The 20,800-nt window shown below is 46.3% G+C and overlaps 2 protein-coding genes across 4 annotated transcripts; both read left to right on the top strand.

The window, feature by feature from the left end:
• The first annotated feature begins 1,116 nt into the window (after positions 1-1,116).
• On the top strand, positions 1,117-15,293 carry LOC133901958 (uncharacterized). Of its 3 annotated transcripts, none has more exons than XR_009906809.1 (9): positions 1,117-1,452; positions 1,549-1,614; positions 7,605-7,671; positions 7,754-7,854; positions 8,125-8,169; positions 8,244-8,549; positions 8,646-8,748; positions 9,457-14,571; positions 14,663-15,293. XR_009906809.1 is itself a non-coding variant. In XM_062343513.1 (8 exons), the coding sequence occupies exons 1-8, from the start codon at positions 1,288-1,290 to the stop codon at positions 9,537-9,539; spliced, it is 936 nt and encodes a 311-aa protein (XP_062199497.1). In that variant the 5' UTR covers positions 1,117-1,287; the 3' UTR covers positions 9,540-15,293. The 3 variants fall into 3 exon arrangements, 1 of the variants encoding a protein (XP_062199497.1); XR_009906808.1 differs by having other exon boundaries at positions 9,457-15,115; positions 15,212-15,293; XM_062343513.1 differs by having other exon boundaries at positions 9,457-15,293.
• Positions 15,294-17,962: 2,669 nt separating this feature from the next.
• On the top strand, positions 17,963-18,772 carry LOC133901467 (uncharacterized). The gene has a single exon (XM_062342827.1). The coding sequence runs from the start codon at positions 17,993-17,995 to the stop codon at positions 18,770-18,772; it is 780 nt and encodes a 259-aa protein (XP_062198811.1). The 5' UTR covers positions 17,963-17,992.
• The last annotated feature ends 2,028 nt before the right edge of the window (positions 18,773-20,800 follow it).

Genomic DNA, 20,800 nt, shown 5'->3' with positions numbered 1-20,800 from the left:
TCTAAGACATATGGATTGATTTTAGATGGAACCTATAGTTTATATACTATATGTGGAGTTGTGTTGCCTCGATTTTATTTTATTAAAACTTCTCTATTTTTCCTTCCGCTTGAGTTTTGAGATACGTTGGGTGATTCAAATAGAAAAAAAATAATCGATTGCATAAAATTTTTGTTGAGACACCTATTCACCTCTACTCATCAATCTTGTTTCCACGGGCAGAGAGGCAGTGCACTCACGTGACCGGACACAAGGTGGACACAGACGCCCAGAGTACATATCGAAGTCGGCTCAAATGCGAGCTGGACACCAGCTCTGACATGCACACACCTGCCGCTCCCTCTCCCATGCTGCTCGCCATAATGCCACTCCCTTGCTCACACCGCTCACCGGCACACCACCACCTCGCTTACGCTAGTCGACGCTATTACCTGATCTAGACACCCCTAAGCGCAACGTGACCGGTGCTAACCCGAGGTGAGAGCTAGCGCAGAGCTGAATGGCGAACCGGCGAGCCCTAGCTGACGAGAAAGGGAGCGTCGATGAGCTACCAGGTGGATCCGTCTGTGATGCCGGATCTGGTCACACCACTCCTCAAAAATACTTTGATCTGGTAATGTCCCAACACAGTTGACTAGTGCCTCACTCACGCCCTCAGTGTTGCATTGCCCGCCCCCTTGCCCATCACCCATGCCACCAAGTTCGCCTTGAGGCTGTTCACCACCTCTTGCCATCGCAACTCACAAGGTAAAGAGACCAAGGAGAGCCATGCGGGAATTAGCGACGTGCGAGGATGGAATGGTAATGGGAGAGCGACGGGCACTGCAATGTTGTGCTGTGATTTTTTTTTTTCACGGATTCCAAGACGTGGCGTTTTCTACTCAACACCCTAGCATTTCAGAACACCACGTTGAGCTATTTTGGCTCGGCCCCAGCCTCACAACGCCGAGGTTTTGGCCATGTCAACTGCATCCTCCACGCCTCATCCTAAGTGGCATAGCTCGGCGTATTGTCAGAGAACGCCGAGCTATGTATTGGCGTTTTGGGCCGAAATTTGGGTCTATTATTGGGAATAGTTTTTGAAGGTCTATTTATGAAAAATGTTTACCAAAAGGGCTAAATTGAAATAAATTCACTCCAGCTCCTCCCCCGCCGCCGCCCTCCCCTGCCTCGCCTCCTCGCTCCTCCGCCACCTCTCGTGCGCCCGCCCTTCCATCCATCCCGAGGCCTCCACCTCCCTCCCTGGTCTGCTGGCCCCCTGCTCCCCACCTTTGCTACGACGTTACCATGGAGGACATGGAGCCCAAGAACGCCGCAACCGGCCCCACCTTCGCCCCCCCGCTCTTCTCCTTCTCCAACCCCGGCGGCGCCTCTTTCGGCTTCGGTTTCGGGTTCGACTCCGGCGCTCCTCCGCCGCCCCCGCCGCCTGCCGTTGAGGTCCTTCTCTCCGAGGTACCGTAGTACCATTTCTTCTCCATTTGTTTCTCTGCTTTCGTTTCTGGTGGGAGCATTAAAGGTTCGATCTCTGCTTGGTTTCTTGTCTCTCAGGAATCGCCCGTCGCAGTCGCCAGCTTGGAGCCGGTGATGGTCGATGACTCCCTGTCGATTTATAAGGTGCGGTTGCAAATGTGCTCGCTTGCTTACATTGTGTTTGTGGAAATGCCTGTCTCTGTGTAGCCCAAATTGTCCAATAACAACTGTGCAACACTGCAAGGGGATGCATCAAGGGCTATCAATCTTAACTGTCACACAATCACTTTCAAGCTAGACTTCTGATTATACATACATATACGTGTATATATATGTATATACATATACATATAATATATATGTATATACATATACATATATGTGTGTATACATATACATATACATATGTATGTATATACGGTGAGTCTATTCTGTGCCTAACTGCACTGTACTTTACTGTTGCGCTATCCTCCAGTTACAATTCAAACAACAGTCAATTATAATCTGTTAAGTAGACCAGTTACAACTGCGCGTCCAGAAGTACATAATTTCAACACAAGAAGCTAACTAGTTACGTTTTAGATTGTGCTATAATTACAATCGTGTTCCTTAGGTTGTACATCATTATACAAGGAATTCGTTAGGAGTTACGTTCATCCACAATGCAATTGCAACTCAATTTTTTTTTATTTATGTCTGGTTGTAACTCTCTGTCTTGCGGATTTTAACTCTACTATTTTTTAGATTGTAACTGGGGTTGATGCAACAATAACTAGAATTGAGCCTAGTCACATAGTATGTAGAAAAAATCAGATATATTTACCAATTTACTCTACTTATGTATAAATCTCTGGTTCATATTTGCTCTATATAATATTATTTAGTAAAACAATGATGAAATTTTGACAGATGGTAAATCAAAAGGAAAAGGAAAAAGAAGACAAATGCTAGTAAAGAAAAAAGAAGACAAATGCTAGTATATTAGCAAGTTCGTCTCTTTTACTTCTTACAGATTTTGAGTTTCAAGTTGAAATTGTGCTACCCCAACAGAGACCATATGATACATAAATTTTTCATGTAGATTTGATGCGCAGACTAATGGTTACTGTTTCGCAAACGTGAAACTTGCGTCGAACGTGTATAACTTGAATAGAACAATTGTGGGTGTGCCAGTATACACAATGTATACAAAAAATAGGAGAACGATGTAATAGAAACGTTGAGCTTATTCATTCGTTATTGAACTCATAATGTACAAAGTTTCATTGATTACAGCGCGTTACTCCACTCATATACGCACACACTATCTGAATAGATGATCTTTCAGCGATTGTGTCGCTTGGTTCCCGTGGCCTCGTGAAGCCTCCAGAGGTTAATTACGCTCATCTCTCAGGCTACCTTCGATTAAGTTGCCCTGGTGATCGTCGTCTCAAGGTCGTCTTCGAGTCTGTAAGGTTAAAAACACAAACACATTGACAAGCAGAGTGGTAATGTGAGGAGTAAAGTAAAGGACAGTCTTAGCATTGCATCATCGACCGTAGGCAACCCGGGGCATCATTGGTCTCGTATCATTGACCTCAGCAAAGTGACAGCAATGGAAGTGAGTTAGGAGCACGGCACGACACGTAGCTACAACGGGAGCCCGATATCATGCTTAGCTCACTAACTCCCTCGAACCTCAGTATAAACATCATCGGTCATATCCGAGGCGACAGACAACTCTAGGGCTCAAACATTAGTGAGCCACAAAGGCAAAATATTGCTAAGCCTCAATTATGTGTCATTGGCCGCGACAGTACCCTCTCCAGGGACATCGCATCAATTGAACCAAGATGATGTCATAGCCATCATCACCATAACTAACCATACTTCCATCAGGACGAGCAGCATCACCATAGCCAACCATAACCCAATGGCAGGGGTAGCATCACCATAGCCAACCATCATAATGGCGTGCACAAGGGGCACCATTAGACAACAATCATCAGGACGACGCGCAGCAGAGGCACTATGACTGGCCAGCGGCATCAGAACGGCACGCAAAGGCATCATCGTCCAACCATCAGAGTAGCAATAGGGCATCATTAGACAGTAGCCATCAGAGAGCAGCAACAGGGCATCATCAGACATCAGCCATCAGAGAGCAGCAGCAGGGCATCAATCATCAGGACGGTGCGCAACAAAGGCACCATGGCCAGGTCACCAATAGAAAGGGTGGCATCACGGTGGCAGGACGAGAACGCGCAGCGTCGGCACGCACGCTGCGCCGGTGCTCTAAGCATGGCACGACAACCAACGACAGAGGGATCGAAGAACAAACACTACACGCATGGCGGCATCGATGACCAACACAACAGCATGGCAACAGGCATCAACTTGATGTCATGACAACAGCGGCTAACAGAGCATCTTCCTGAGGGATAGATTCCGGTGAAGCTTCTCCATGGCGTGCCGGTGGACAGAGACCTACGAGGCATCTCTATGGCGTGGCGATGAACAGAGACCGACTGAGGCAACTCCCTGGCACGGCGACGAAGACCGGTCAAGGCATCTCATGGCGCGGTGGCAGTAAAGATCGGTCCGGTCATCTCCACGGCATGGCGACGAAGACACCGGTCGAGGCATCTCCATGGCGCGGTGACGGAGACCGGTCGATGCATAAGATCACACTTGGGAGAAATCAAAATGCCCTGCATGCGTCATACTCACCTTCAAGGCAGCGTGAGGAAGAGAACATCGAAGCGTGCATGGTGATCAGCGACGACGAGATGCTCCTGGCACTTGGCGAGCTCGCGGCGTATGGTGATGAGATGGTCGGCGGCAAGGGCTTCACGCAGCAGGAGCTCTGCTCTTGCGTCTTGGATCGAACCTCGACGGCGGCGATGAAATTGGCGCAACAGGAAAGCTTCGGCGTGCATCTCCTCCAATCGATCTCCTCACGGGCATCCCCTCCCTTCTCTTTATATAGGCACACCCCGGGGTTCCCACCCAGGGAGATAAGGACTCGTAGTTGGTTAGGATTTGGGGAAGAGAATCCGACGCTCGATTCAAACCAAATCAAATAAGGATAGAGCCGGGATTCAAATCGACACGAATAAAGATGGAAACTAGCTCGGTCTTGTTGGAGATAGAGGAGGGGAGCCCGGGATTACCGGCTCAGAAGGAGCAGCGCGCCCAGGGAGAGGAGCGGCGACTCTGGAGAGGAGGCCGACGCCTGGGGAAAAAAGACCTTGTGGTCGGGGAGAGGAAAAAAGAAAGGGGCCCACCCCAGGTCGGCTCGGCTAGGGAAAAGAAGAAGGGCACGGGCGCTTGGGCCGGCCCGGGAACGGAAAGGAAAAGGGGCACCCTAGGGTGGGCCTAGCGAGAAGGGAAATGAGTTGGGCCGGAAAAAAAGAAAACAGCATGTCCGCTCTTTTTACTTCACTTCTTCTTTTCTTTTCTTCTTTTTTTATTCCACCATATGCATGTGTAAACATATATGTGTGTATATATTTCCTCGATTCCAAAATGACATCATACAGTTACTTGCATTATTGCATCTCAAGGGATGATTGCATTTGATATGTTGCCATACTAGTTGTCTGGCACAATTGAGAAGCGGCAACTATGTGTTCAATTACTTGATCACTTCTTTTAACCTATGCTGCTGAGAATGATACGAGGATTATTGAACATGCATGTATCAAGGGAGTTTTATCTACTGGCATGTTGGAAACTTCCTTTGCTTCTATATAAGCACTTTAGCATGCCAATTAGTGTTGCAGAAAAGTATTTGCAGTGTGTTTGTTGAGAAATAGGAAAAAAAACCTATTTTGTGAGCTGTATTGTTTTCTAGCCACTGTGCTGTATAGGTTGCCCTTACTTGAATTTCAGGATTTATTTTGAGCCCATTAATTACCAACACTAACAAAATGCAAACAATCCTTATGGAGTTGTATTTGTGGGGTTTGCCAATTATTGTCTAACTGTAGTTTTCTTTGTATGGTTAGGTTACTGTTACTGCTTAAAATTATGTCAGATAAATTCACTCTTGTTGCACATTAAATTGTGCTTATGCAAAAAACTGGCATTTTGGAGTTGATCATTAGTTGACTGTAGTTTAAGTGGTCCTTACCTTCAATGTGTTTATTTAATTATGCAATGATAGGCGGCCTTGAGTGAAGTGAGAAAGGATGCTACAAATGGAGCATTTTATCAGTAAGCAATAGACACTTCACGGACAAAGTAAACCTGCTGGAACATTGAAGAACTTCAAAACCCCATCTTCCCTCCTTCCCTCTCTCCTAAACCAAGAAAAAAACAAGATTGGTTAGCCCTGACATTGTTTTCTGACCAACTCAATGGCTTCTGTTCTTGGCAAGTCAAGGTAGTAAGTGGCATTGCACATATGACATAACCACATTAGCAGCAAATATGATGTTATCATGTTAAGTTGGTTACTTCTATTTGATAATAGTCTGCCATAAGTTTTCCCTTATTTACCCCTTTGCCTTAACGGAAATTGGCTTCTCGAAAACATAGTTACTAGGACTGGACCGGCAATCGAATCGGTGAGCCTCTCGGTTCAATGATTCATGGAAAAATTAGGCGGATACCATTGCAAAAGTGCTCATATTGGAAAATACCATCGGCTGTGAGGATGAAATATGGGCCCAGGGCGCACATGTCATCCTCACACCGATGATATTTTCTAATTTTTGCGATTTTTTGCAATGGTACTCAGCAAATTGCCCCATGATTCATCAGTCCAACCAGTTGGACCACTGGGTCAATGTTATTTAAAAATTCTATGTTTGATACTATACACAAGACACAATGTGGCTTGATGGTTAGGAACATGGGCACCAAACACTAGGTCGTGGGTTCAAAAGCCCCCACACGCATGTTTTCTTCATTTTTCCTTCCCCATCACTACAACAGAGGACAAGCATCAACTTAGAGCGGTCCAGCCGGATGATTTTATATGCGATTTCCGCTAAAACTGGGCGGTCCAACCGGTTTTCCACCGGTTCAATGCACAGACGGTCTTTTAATTGAACCAGTTGGAAAGGCCTCTGGTTCTGGTTTATTCTGGTAGGACCGCTGATCCAGTCCTAATAACTATGCTCCAAAAGGTTTAAATTTTCATTTCCTAAATCATTGAAAAGTTTCTTTTGTAAATGTCCCCAAAAACTGGTAGAAAGGTTTTGTGAAGGCTTCTTCTCGTTCTGAGGTGGAACAGAACTACCTTGTTAGAATTTTCAGTCCCTGGCCCTTATGCCCACCACTTTGTGGCAATTGGGAATTCTATTCACCAAAGGTTGTTTAAACCAATATAAATTGGTTGATTAAGATCTTAGGATCGATCGCTAGACGACCACAAACCCTCTCTCGGATCCGGCATTTCTTTTTCTTTTTCTTTTTTGTTGGGGGGGAGGAGGGGGTGGATTGTCGTATCCACCATAAGAGCGAGGGATTGAATTTCCATGCTGGATGATCAGCAGCTTCAAGTGAAGACAAAACGATCAGCAGCTTCGGGTAGGAAGAGGAAGATTTGAAAACGGGCAGCCTCACCTTTTCCTCCCTCATGAAATCCAAATCTTTTATTGCTCTTATACACATCCTATGGGTCATGGGTCATTCACTCATTCTCAGCATGGTGTATGAATCAAGGGCTCTGGTGGACACTGCACCCCTGGGACTCACTCTGCCTATCAGTGGCCAAGTTGAGCGTGATAGGGTGACTAACACCTGCATCGTGAGCTAGGGTGGATCCAGGAAAAGATACAGCTGGGGTCAGTCTTGCACTCTTGCTAGAACACTGGGTCATTGCCTATTTACTAGGTGCCACTTGCTACTTATGTCTAATATCTTAGTAGAATTAGCAAGAAATTGTCGGGGTCGCATGACCCCAGTGAAATACTTTGGATCCACCCCTGATCATGAATGGGCAACACAGCGACTAGAGGAGGAAGATGATTGTGGTTGCTTATTCGATGTTAATGATACGTTTAGGATGGTATATGATATTAGGCACTTAGGTTTATAAAACTGTATATTTTGATTGTATTTTAGCGTGAGCCAGGCCTGGTCATTTGTATCTCCTTGTGATGATGTTAGACTGAACTGCTTTTCTTTCTGTATCTATTTATCAGGGGAGAGTGAGTACAGCTGATGTTTTTGCGGTAAAAAACTCTGATTTGGTCCCAGGAAAATATGAAGGTGAAGACTGAATACAATTTGTTCTTTGCAACATGTTTTTCTTATTTGGCTCTGTGAAGTTGAGCATAACCATGGGTACCAGGTGGGTTGAAGCTGTGGGAAGGTTCATTAGACTTGGTGAAGACCCTAAATTCTGAGATCAAAGGCGATAGATTGCTTCTAGAAGGCAAACGTGTATTAGAGGTGCGATTCCTGCTCTCAGGTGTTATACTGTTATGTTTATGCATGTACCATTGGAATTTCTTTTTTCTTACTGAGCTTAGTTATTTTAGGTGCAGCCTCTCTGTTCTGCATATATACTTTTGCAACAAATAAAGTGGCGCTTGTAATCTGTTGTAAAATATCCTAGTGACTGTACTTTTTAACATAATTATTGAAACAAACAGTTGCGAAGTAGGAAACCAATGTATTGAACAAGCTGCTTACATTAGCTATTTTCTTTTGATTCTTTAGCTTGGATGTGGACATGGCCTCCCTGGCATCTTTGCAGGTCTTAAGGTATTGATCCGTTCCTCTGGCATTTGAAAATAATTCCTCATTTATATTGATTTCTCAAAGGCTGAAACTATCAGGGTGCTGGCCTGATTCATTTCCAAGATTTCAATGCTGAGGTGCTTAAGTGCCTCACCATACCAAATGTAAAAGTGAATCTTTTCAAGGAGACATCTGAAGGAACATGCACATCTAGTAGTGTTGGTTTCTTTGCTGGTGATTGGAGTGAAATGGATAAGCTGCTTCTTTGTGGGGATGCTGAGAAAGACAAAACAACTGGTGGTGATACAGAAGATAAAACGTATAATGGCTATGATATCATACTGATGGCTGAGACTATCTATGCATTATCTTCTCTTCCAAATCTCTACAGGCTCATCAAGAAGGTCAACATTCAAAATTTCCATTTTACTGAATATTCTTTTTCTAAGACTAAAATTTGCTGAATATACTCTTGCTTACATACTGAAAGCCTTTTGCAGTGCTTGCACTACTCTGGGGGTGTGGTTTACATGGCAGGGAAAAAGCATTACTTTGGAGTAGGTGGTGGCACAAGGCAGTTTCTACGCTTGGTTGAAGAAGATGGTGAGTACTGAGTTGTCTGTTCTTCCTGTCTAGAACTGTTATCATCAAGTTTTTTATTCATGCACCCTATAGCTTGTTTCCAGTAAGATCAAATGCTTGTTTTGCAAACTTGTAGAATAGCAAGATTGGGAGTTAATATCTGCCTGCTATGCGGTGCTTGTTTATATTTAATGTTTTCCACTATATATGTCAAACTACAGAATTATATGACATTTTAGATTTTGAATTGTCATTTTTTTCAACTTTGACCCATAATGTATACAAAACAATTTAAATTGGTGACATGGAAATAATACAATTAATCAATTAGATTTGTTATGCTTAGACTTCCAGAATATAATAAAAAGTACTACTACTAACATATTACTTAAAAAGATGGTCAAAGTTGCTTGTTGGAGACCTTGTTTTGTAGTGTCCAACATGCCATATGTTGTTCAAGAGAGGGGGTAAGTTTTTCTTTTGCTACTCCAAATGAGTAGCGTCAATTACCGGCATGTAAACATGAAGTAGTTGTAGAATGTAGACTATCGATGCTTAATATAATATTTTACATGCCATAATTATAGAGGTTATTATCTTTTCTGTTGATGGGAACTTAACTGTAGACTATGGACAGTTTCTCTTGATTTATTATGTGGATTCTGTTTTACACTTGCATGCCGTGTGGTACTCAAGTGTTGTTTTTACTAATTTTTTGTTGTTCTTTAGGCGCCATGCAACCTGAGCTGCTGAATGATGTTGCTGATGGATCATCCAATGTTAGGGAGGTTTGGAAATTCTCATTCAAATAGATTAGCACTGTCTTTGTGATTGTTGGAGAAACTAAAAACATGTATTGTACTCCATATTGGTAGAGAGGCAGGTCTTTGTTCAGGTGTTCCCTGATTCTGGCAATGTACCTGTGTCTGTTTCAAAAGTTGATATTTTCTTTTGGAGTCTTGAAGATTCATAAAAGTGCTTTACCTCCCGATTATACGTTTTGAAAACTCATGTAGCCTTTCATCTAAAACCACGAATTCTCCATTATCTTCTCACGTATCCTCTCATATTTCCTCCGACATAGGTAGCTCCCTTCTAGATTAATAGTAGAACTTTCCATTGAGCATCATTGCAAAGATTCCTGATAATTCCAATGGCAGACACAACTGATTGAGTACATGTGACAAGTCAAAAAAAAAAAAGGGTGCAAGGACAATATTCTACCCCGATGCTTCACCTTTCCACTTTGTTAGTAATAGTAACTTGTATTCTCTAGAGGTCCTATGTAAGAATATATACATATGTACAAGTGACAATATGCAAGAAATCCCTTATAGTCTAGGGATATTATATAAAACATTATATATCTCTAGCACCCTTCTCAAACTCATAGCGGATCAAGCACACTGAGTTTGGAGAGATAGAACATGCGCTGAGCTGTACTCTGTGCCTTTGTTAAGAAATCAGCTAACTGAAGCTCGGAAGGAACATACTAAAGAGCAATCACCTCATCCTATACCTGCGTCCGTGTGTAAGAAACATCAACACCAATACCGATAGTGAGTGCATGTAGACCTCCTCACGCAACTCACCATTAAGAAAGGCATTCTTGACATCAAGTTAGGAGATAGACCACTTACGCATAGAAGCAACAACAAGAAGAGTGCGCACTGTAGTGTGGGTCAGCAGAGCAAAAGTCTTATCATAGTCACGACCATGCTCCTGTTAGAAATCACGGGCAACAAGACAAGCCTTATAACGCTCAAGAGAACCATCAAAGCGAGTTTTAACCTTATAGACTTATTTGCACGTGATAGGGCAAACATGTGGGGGAAGCAGATCAAGATCCCACGTGCCAGTGCGCTCAAGAGCAGCAAGCTCCTCAACCATCGCATGCCGCCATTCCTGATGAATAACAGCCTCATGATAAGAAGATGGCTAACCAGGAACAACAAACGATTAGGAGGTTGAATTGATTGGTGATCACGAAGAGAATACCGAGAGGAAGGAACTTAATCATCAGAAGGAGATGACTCATCAAAAAGTGGCTCAGCGGGATGTGAGACAACACGGAAACGACGAGTATAGTGGAAAAGAAAAGGCCTAACCAGACAGAAGTAGTAGGAGCATGAGACGAGGATGCCAAAGGCGTGGAAGACACCTAAGTAGGCACAACAGGAGAGGGCACCAATGGTGTCCGAGGAAGTGAAGAAGAAACAAGTGTGGCAGGAAAAGTGAGAAAGGGTAGAGGCTCGACCAAGGATGTTGAAGTAATGGAAGGTATGGGACGAGGATAAAAGGAACGAGACTCATCAAAAGTAACATCCCAAGAAATACGCATTCGGCGAGCAACAGTGTCCCAACACCTATAACCTTTATGCTTAGCATTGTAGCCAAGAAAGATACACTTAACAGATTGAGTAGTTAGTTTGGTACGTTCACGCGACGCGAGAAGAACGTAACAAACACAACAAAAAAGACGAAGAGCGGAGTAGTCAGGAAGGCGTCCACATAGACGCTCGAGAGGAATCCCACCCTTGAGAGCAGAAGAGGGTTGGATATTGACCAAGTATGTGGCAAGGGAGACCGCTTCAGCCCCAAAATAAGGTGGAACAGAAGAGGCAAGTATAAGCACATGAGCAGTCTCAAGGAGATGACGATGCTTGCGCTCAGCAACACCATTCTGAGCATGAGCTCCAGGGCAAGAGAACTGAGACAACGTACCCTATTCAGCAAGAAAGGAACGAAGATGCCCAGACAAAAATTTACCAACAGAGTCAATACGAAAGACATGAATAGGAGTGTCAAACGGAGTGCGAATCATAGTAGCAAAAGACTTATATATAGATAACATCTCGCTACGAGAAGACATGAAATAAATCTAAGTGTGACGAGAGAAATCATCTATAAAGATAATATAGTAGCTATAACCCCCGTTCGAAACGAAGAGAGTTAGACCCCATACATTTGAATGAACAATGTCAAAAGGACGTTGAAACACTAACTCACTATGAGGATAAGAATGCTGAATCTGTTTGCCAAGCTTATAACTTTGACAATCTAAGGACGTATCTCTTGAAACAGACCCTAAAAGACCACGACGAACTAATGAAGACAGACGTGACCCACAAATATGACCTATACGATAATACCACTGCTGGAAGAAGCCAGTAGTCGAGGAAGCAGAAAGCCGACAGCGGCAGTGGAAGGAAGACGAAACCAGTCAAGCTCCCATAGATGCTGAGAATCATGGCGCCTGGGGCCAGTACTAATCAGAGCACCTGTGCAACGATTCTAAACACAGTAAGAGTCAGAATCTAGGATAACACGACAACCATAGTCAGTAAATTGACCAGCTGACATGAACTGCATGGTGAGTTGGGGAACATGAGCAACAGAGGGGACACTAAAAGAAGTGCTAAGAGTGCCTCAGCCAGCAATAGAAAGGGAAGTACCATCAACGGTAACAATATAAATAGGAGAAACAAGAGGATGAAGCGATGACAGACTGGAAGAATCAGAAGTCATATGAAAAGATGCTCTTGAGTTAAGAATCCAAGGTGAAGTACTTGACTGTGTAGAAGGTGGTGTCTCAGTGACAGAAGAGAGAGTAGCAGAACCAGCAGAACCTGTCAGTACAGAGCTAGAGGTAGCAACCAGGCGACAAAGCAGTGTCACAATCTCCTATAGAGTGTCGGTCGAAGAGGTAGTCGAGGAGGTAGCTGAGGTGGAAGCACCAGAGGAACGTCGAAGATGCTTCTTCTTCCGGTAGCAGTTCGCCTCGACATGTCCCTCCTTGCTACAGTAGGCGCAGCGAGGGCAACCACCACCACCGAAGTGGGCACAGGTAGTGAAGGAGTCGCATGAGCAACAAACAACAGTGTAGTCAAAGACGTAGGGCCAACAAGTGGACCTGCAGAGAGCCTCCTCTGAGCGCAGCTCCGTAAGAGCCCCTACAAGCGTGACACGAGGATGTCAAGCAAGCAGTTGAACCCTACACTGCTCAAACTCTGGATGAACGTGAGTTAGTAACTCGTAGATGCGTCGAAAGTCACGCTCAGCTTGTAGATCCAAGCAGCACTGACAAGAGTGGCAACCAGCAACAGAAAGAGAGTCCAACTGATGCCACACATCTGTCATCTGAGCATAAAAAGCATCAATTGTGGCATCACCCTGCTGAAGAGACTGCTCCTGACAAACAACAGACAGATAGAGAGCATCCCCTGACGGCTCATAGGTTTGACGAAGATGAGCCCACATCTAAAAGGAAGTAGAGAATCTAACAATCTCATAAGAAAACCTATGCTCCATACTAGCAATCAGAATAGACGTCGCACGAGCACCATCATCCATCCACTGAGCAATGTCAGACAATCGGTCACGGTACAGCTCCAAAGCTTCTGAATAGGCGGAGACAGCCTTCTCATAAGCAGCTGTGGCGATATCAATAGCTGTCTTGCCTCCTTTGTCAACAGTCGACTGCACGGGCTCCGTCGAAGGCTCCAGGGAAGGCATACAAGGAACATCACCACAAAGAACACCACAAAGACGAAGGCCGCGCATGTGAACGCGCATATGTTGCACGAAGTCCTGATAATTAGCACCATCAAATATCACCGAGCACCGAGGAACTGAAACGGTGTTCGACGACATCCTGAAGAGGTGACGAATGACGGCAAGAGCGCAAAGGAGAAGCGGCGGTCGACGGCGGGAGTGTAAAGGTAGCGGTGAGCAACAGCAAGTAGCAACGAACGACGACAAAAGCGCAAAGAAAAGCGGCAAGCGACGGCGAGAGCGCAAAGAAAGCGGTGAGCTGTTGCCCTTTTTTTTTTAATCTCAAACAAAAAAATGAGTCACTTCAGTTCACAGCCACACGGACCGAGCGAAACGCAGAGGTAGACAGACACCAATCGAGCAGCGCCGGCCGAGCAGGCAGCTGGCGAAGGAGTTTGGCGAGGAGGCGGTGGCAGCTGGCGAAGGAGTCCGGTGTGGATGCGGCGGCGGTCGGTCAAGCAGCTGACGAAGGAGTCTGGCGAGGAGGTAGTGCCACGAGATCTGGTGTGCGTTGGCGAAGTCCGGCATGGAGGCGGACAGGGTCGGGCGAGCAGAAGCAAGTGGCCCGTCAACACATGCAGTGGTAGAGCCGGTGCTAGGGTAGATCCGGTCGTTGCAGCGGTCGACGAGACTCAGGAGGGAGGCGACACACGGCGCGTTCGGCAGGCGGGAGGCACGTGGAGCACCGGCCGAGCAGGAGGGAGGCGGCGCACGCCTGGCGGAAGACAGAAGCATGGGATCAGGGCAATCCGATCGGGAGAACGACGGATCCGGCCGGGGAGAGGACGGATCCAGCCAGGGGAAGATCGGATCGGGAGGGGTAGAAGTCGAATCTGATGAGCACTGTAGATGAACAGTCACCGAAAGACGTGTGAAGTTGCAACACGTGGAGAGAGGAACCCAAACCCTAAATTTTGACTCTGTATACCATATTAGGAATAACAACTTGTATTCCTTAGAGACTCTGGGCTAGAATATATACACATGTACTAATGACAATATACAAGAAGCCCCTTATAATCTGGGGATACACAAAGTAATATATACCTCTAACACACTTTACACATGAAATGATACACCATGCCGTCATGGGGTCATGGCAACCAACAATGTTTTTAAGTAAATAGTTGAGGATGTACTCCAACAGCTAGATGCGGATGGGGAGAGGTGTGAATGAAGAAGGGACATGGATGTGAAAGGATGTCTAGACCCATGTGATGCAAGGAATCCAGCATTAGGGCTAGCTTTGTCCCTTTCTCCACGTTTCAATGCTTCTAATCCATCAACATGGTACCATTTTGAGGGTCATTCCATGTGCCTACTGTTCTTGTCCTCTGTGATCTGTATCCTCCTTGTAGTGTCTATATCTCTTGCCTTGCAGCTTTTCCAGTGACCTGCAATGATGAGCTTCCAGGACACCGTCGTCGGCAGAGGCAGCCGGATGACCAGCTTATTCCACTACCAGAGGCTGGAATGTAGGGACGATGGGGCCGCCCCGAGGCCCTGGTGGCGGTGGCTGCCGGCCCTGAACGGTAAGGCGGCTTCCCCCTGTTTCTTCCATGTCAAGAAGCTGAAATGGAGCAGGATCACCTCAGCCCTCCTGCCAAGGAAGATTGCTGAGTTCTCTGCCAAGATCTGCCGCACCAGCACCGCAACAGAGGCTGACATTTGCCCAACCGTCATCTTCATGTCTCCATGGGGCCTCCCGGTGTTCTCCCGGCCACTCTTGGCCTGTAACAAGAGCAGGATCCCCATGGAAGGGATTCCTTCTGAGAAGCAGGTATCATCTTCTGGGAAGCTCTTCAGGCGTGATCTCCGTTCCTGGTGATGATATGTATGTTTGTATTATATATTGGTGAGCTAGTGCCTAATTGATCCTGTAGGTTGAGTAAAATTTTCTGATGTCTTCATGTTCGTGTTGTTCTGCCAGTAGGATCTGAGCATAGATCTGCTGTTTCATCCTGGTCAGAGCATCGGATCTTGTGTGAAAACTAAGTGCAACCCCAAGTTAATGCCTGACTGCCCGGTACAGGGCTCACCCGAGCCATGGTTGATTGTTGTGCCTTGTGATGTTGAAGTTCCCCTCCCTCCAGCTGAAGTATCTTCTGCGATGTCCATTTTGATTCATCGCTGCTGGGGGCCTGCTGCGTGCACCGACTAAATTTCGGCGCAAAATCGCAGCGGTAAGTCTCTGACAGCTGGGCCCCACCGGAGCCGGAGTTTTGCGCTTGTGAGGCTCGTGCTATCAATCTTGAGCCTCTCACGGGCTATTGGCCTAAGTGATACATGTGCACAAGCCTCGCGGTGTGCTTTATGCTGTCAACTTGTGCCACTGGCTGCCTACTGGCCTAGATTGCATTCGATTTTTAGAAAAGAAATGAACCTAGATAGTCCGAGTCTGGTTCAAAATAAATTGGTTTTTCCTCCGCCGCGTTCTGAGCCAGCTCAAGAAATGCTTAGATCTGAATAGGAATAACCTCTTTTTTGCTAGTTTGGAGAGGGGAAATAAATTAATTTCCCCCTGCATTCATGCCAAACCTACTATATTTCTGTCACGGTCTCCAGGCCGGGTGTCCAGGACCAGAACACTACTGCAGGCACAAGGCGCCAAGCACGTGTGAGGAAGCCTAGCCTTCGGTATCCGCGGGCCAAATGGGCTGGGTAGCCTGGGTGATGGGCGTGAGTTGCAGCTAGCAAGTGCTGGACTACTAAGGGTGTGTTTGGATGGGTGCAGTAGCTTGTGCTTGTATCTACTCGTGCTTGTATCCTTGTATATGCTCATGGAGACGATTGTTTGGTTGCCGTGACCACCGGTCGAAGCTTGCATCCGCTCGTGCACGGAGACGCTCTGACGTTGCATCCGCTCGTGCACTTGAATCGGTCGTAGTTCACATGCAGGCTCGTAGGATGCAGCTGAGGATCGGCTGGGCCTATTTGTTTGTGACAGTGAACCCCCTCATGTAACCTCAGATTCAGCCTACCAAACATAAACTCAAATTCAACATACATCTGTAGATCCAATCAACCAAACACTCTTTTTTTCTATAATACAGCTCCCCCAGCCTGCTTTCACTCATCCAGGATATACGATACAGCTATACGAGACACAATGCTTGTGCTTGGTTGGTTAAGGGAAAGCAGGCTGGGGGAGCTGTATTTTAGAAAAGAAGAGTGTTTGGTTGGTTAGGTTTACGGATGTAGTTGAATTTGAATTTGTGTTTGGTACACTGAATCTGAGGCTGCATAAAGAGGTTCACTGCCGCTGACAAGTGGGCCCATCCCATTCTCCGCTGCATCCCGCCAGCCTGCACGAGAGCGCGAGCGGATGCAACGTCCAAGCGTATTTTAGAAAAGAAGAGTGTTTGGTTGGTCGGATCTACAGATGTATGTTGAATTTGAGTTTGTGTTTGGTAGGTTGAATCTAAGGTTGCATGAGGGGGTTCACTGTCGCAGACAAGTGGGCCCAACTGATCCTCAGCTGCATCCCGCGAGCCTACATGCGAGCTAAAACCGATTCAAGCACACGAGCGGATGCAACGTCAGAGCGTCTCCGTGCATGAGCGAAGGCAAGCTTCGACCGGTGGTCACGGCAACCAAACGATCGTCTCCGTGAGCATATACGCGGATGCAAGCACGAGCAGATGCAAGCACGAGCTACTGCACCCATCCAAACACGCCCTAACCAATCACGTCCTTAACAACTCTACTCTATTTCAATCTGCCTCCCCTCTTCTCTGCTGTTCTTCCAGTTCTCCCGGTCCTTGCTTCCGATTTCCCCAATCCCGTGCTGGAGCGTGACAATTTTGTTCTCTCTTTACCTGTCGTCTTGGACATATGTACTGGTATCACAATTATGCTTACATACTTTTCATAACAAATCTACTAATATTATACCTACGTGCACAAATATAAATACTAGTAGTTGGTGGCGGTCAAGATTTTTATAAGGTTATACGCGTGCATTATAGGATGAAGTAACTACTTTGCAGCACGGAGGTAGTACAAATCAAACTTTGGTGACCCTAAAGATCTATCTAGGGCCAACCTAATAAAGTAGAAACCACTCCCGAGTGAGTGTGTGTCGTGGTGTAACTGCCATGCACATAAATGTGTAACACTTGCCCGGCCGTCTCTCTCAAAGAACTTAAAAAACATCACGAAGCGAACGAGCAACTGCCCGAGTGATCAGCTGGCTTAAAGTAGCATTTGGGAGCTTTGGGTTTGATCCCAGACGAACGAATTTCGGAGCTCCCACGCGGTTACGTATAGAGCGTGGGGGCAATGCTCTTCGTGGAGTTGAGCCTGACGGAGGTTTGATCCCCTATTTTATTTTTACCCTAGACCTTTAATAAAAATCGTGCAGATGAGATCGTACTGCTAAAAAAAACATTGTAAATTAAGAATAGCTTAGTTGTTTAGGGTCCTCGTGCTGAAACCTATCCATTTAAATTTGAATTTTAGATTTGTTACAAGTGTTTTTATTTTTAATTAAATATTAAGATGAATAGTACAAGTACATGTACATGTGTTCAACGATCAAAGCACGTGTCCATATTACGTGATGTTATATATCAAATCTTGTTTAGACGTGTATTAAAACGCAGCCACATGAGTACATAAGTGCGTCCAACTTACTTATAAAAACTTGAAACATCAGTTTCACCACAAACGCACCTCAATAACCTCGCAAACATAGTCCAAGAAACCAAACATGGAGAAGGAAGAGAAGGATGCCCAGACCAAGAACGCCAAGGCAGCGAGGAGCAAGAAGCATACAAGGCTCCAGAGGTCATTCCTCCGCTTCTCCAGAGCCCTCAAGAAGCTCCATGGCCGCGGCCATGCGAACGACAACGGCGAGCCGCCGTCGTCCTCCGCCACTTCGTTCCTGTCCGGGTGCATGCACCCCCGGACACACTCCTTTGCCTCTGTCCGCCGCCACCGCCACTTCGCCGCCGCTAGCCGCAAGCACGAGGAAGATGGCGACGACGCTCTCGCCATCAATTTTCAGTCTCTCCGGGTCGGCACGACTCCTGTTATTGCCGGCGAAGACGGCTCGTCGACGCAGAACTATAATAGCGACGGCGGGGGTGAGGAGGGCGACGGCGTGCCGGTGCCTGCGGCGGACAAGGCGGTGGTCGGTGGCGCCGGCGTCGCGGTGGTGACGTTCTCGGCCGCGCCGTACGAGGACTTCCGGCGGTCCATGCGGGAGATGATGGACGCCGCGCGGAGTGAGGCCGAGGCCGGGGGGAGCGGCGCCGCCCCGGCGTTGGCGGTGGACTGGGACTTCATGGAGGAGCTACTGTTCTGCTACCTCCAGCTCAACGACCGCGCGGTGCACCAGGACATCCTCCGGGCGTTCACCGACACGGTCGCCGCTCTCCGGCGGAGGCGCAGGACGGCGGCGAAGAGCAGGCGGACGCGTCGGCAGCGGCGGCTGGCTAACGAAGACGGCCGCGACGGTGCCGAGGCGGAGGCGGTGGCCTCGTCGTGACTGACCCATATGAACATGCGCATAAACCGGCGGGGCCCGCCTCGCCGGCCGGCTGACTGGCCGGCGTTCTACGAGTTAATTGTGTGTTGTTACATGAACTTGATGGCTTGATGCTCGTTAATACGTACTTCGGTAATGTGTACAAGTGTTGGTAAATCAATTAATTTTTTTCGACGAAAGTAGATCAATTAATTTGATGAAGTAACCTGCATATTCAGTAATTTTTTGGAGTAATTTTACCTTGCATACCCGGCACTTTTTCTTTGCGCCATTCTCCATTCTCACTCTCTCCTCTGTATGCTTTCCCTGTGGCCTTTTCCTCCCGTGATCGAGCCGGCGGCGGCTTGAGATCACCACCGGAGTCGAGCTCTTCTTCCTCACCGTGTCTCTCTTTTCCCCCTTCACCTTCATCTGCACCGGTGATTTGTTGCAATAGCTTGTTCGTCCATGATGGTGGGACACACCTAATTCGTGTGCGCTCACAGCACAACGCCGAACCACCTCGACAACACCCTCACCTTTCCATTTTCAGAATCATTTTCCCTCCCAGTATTTTTTTGGAATTGGAGAAAAAGTTTGTACGAGAAAAGTTTAGCTCGAAAATTTAAGAAAAAGTCTGTATAGGAAAAGTTTGACTCGAAAAGTTTTAAGAAAAAGTTTGCATGAGAAAACTTTTGAGAAAAAGTTTGCATGAGAAAAAATTTGGCTCAAAAAGTTTAAAAAAAAGTTTACACGAGAAAATTTAAGAAAGGTTTTTTTAAAAAAATTACATAAGCCCATGCTACAGTCGTTCTTGACTTAAGCTCGAGCGGTCACGCGCGGAACTTAAGTTGCACATGTTTTTCGTTCTAAACTGTAATGTAACAAGATACGTTTCTTTTGTTTTGTCTCTTTTTTTCGCGAGGACACATTACTTTTGTAGCAACATTTCTTCCCAAGATCGTGTATAGCAAACGTGTTGCACAAGTGTTGCTGACTTGTTATAATAGGTGAGTCACAAGTTTATGTTGCACCATCTTGTATCGTGATATTGAAAGTAAGCATACTTATTTTTTTCTTATAAAAACAAAAATATAACACGCTTCCTAATCTTTATGCGTCTGAAATTGCAGAGATGATTTTAGGCTATGCTGAATTGAAGAAGCCGGCGAGGTTTAGCGACAGGGGTTCGATTTCCAGTGGGATTCTCTATTGGTGGGCTTCGAGAGAGCTCCTGGGGAGTGAGGCTGGCCTAGTGGAAGAGACGGATATGGGACTGGAATGGCAAGGCGACGGGGACACTGCTAGCCACACGCGGTGGAGGATGACCAATGGACAGTGCTAGGGTGGGGGCGAGCGAAGACAGCTCAATAGAGCTGGGATTAAACTAGGTTAGTGCAACGGTGGGCGGCTTCGACAGATCTGATAGCAGGAGCATCGTCGGAGACGGGTGGAGGCGGGCGAGAGACAAGGGCGAGCACATGAGATGCCAAACGCGGTTGGATCCATAGGGTGGAGATGATACTGACACGAGACACGAGCTGGAGATTGAAGATCCAGGGAGAATGTTGGATCTCCATTCGACAAGCGACACACGTCGATTGAAAAAATAGAAAAAAAAATGCATCTGACATATAGCATCACCCAAAATAGAAAGCAAAACTTGCTAGTTGGAGCGGTGGACTAGGGATTTATTGTTTGCCCTCGCTTGTAGCGGCACATATGAACTCCTTAAGGTACTAGTATGTCGATCTATGATTCTCCTCTCTGTTATGTTTGTAGCTTGTAATAAGTTGCCAAGTTGTGCTTGAACAAATAAAAACCGTCTGAAGTCAGATTGATATCTTTGGTAGTGTTATCATCGACGGACATCCGATTTTGCCAACACTGGAGGAGCTGGTGGAGGACCTCGCTCATTGACGGCTAGGACGACGGAACCTTGACTGTGCAAATCACCCCGAGCTCAAACATGGCCACCATGTCGTCCAGGTAGGCTCGGTTTTGAATTTCCCTGCCGATCTACCTCTTCAATGACCATTTCACAAGACA

Source organism: Phragmites australis, chromosome 20 (genome assembly GCF_958298935.1).
Source record: "Phragmites australis chromosome 20, lpPhrAust1.1, whole genome shotgun sequence".
NCBI lineage: Eukaryota > Viridiplantae > Streptophyta > Magnoliopsida > Poales > Poaceae > Phragmites > Phragmites australis.
This window is presented reverse-complemented; position numbering and strand designations above follow the sequence as displayed.

Coding starts and splice junctions, on each gene's coding strand:
- LOC133901467 (XM_062342827.1), top strand. CDS start 17,993: ATGGAGAAGGAAGAGAAGGATGCCCAGACCAAGAACGCCAAGGCAGCG.
- LOC133901958 (XM_062343513.1), top strand. CDS start 1,288: ATGGAGGACATGGAGCCCAAGAACGCCGCAACCGGCCCCACCTTCGCC. Junction 1,453..1,548: donor TTGAGGTCCTTCTCTCCGAG/GTACCGTAGTAC, acceptor CTTGTCTCTCAG/GAATCGCCCGTCGCAGTCGC. Junction 1,615..7,604: donor ACTCCCTGTCGATTTATAAG/GTGCGGTTGCAA, acceptor TCTATTTATCAG/GGGAGAGTGAGTACAGCTGA.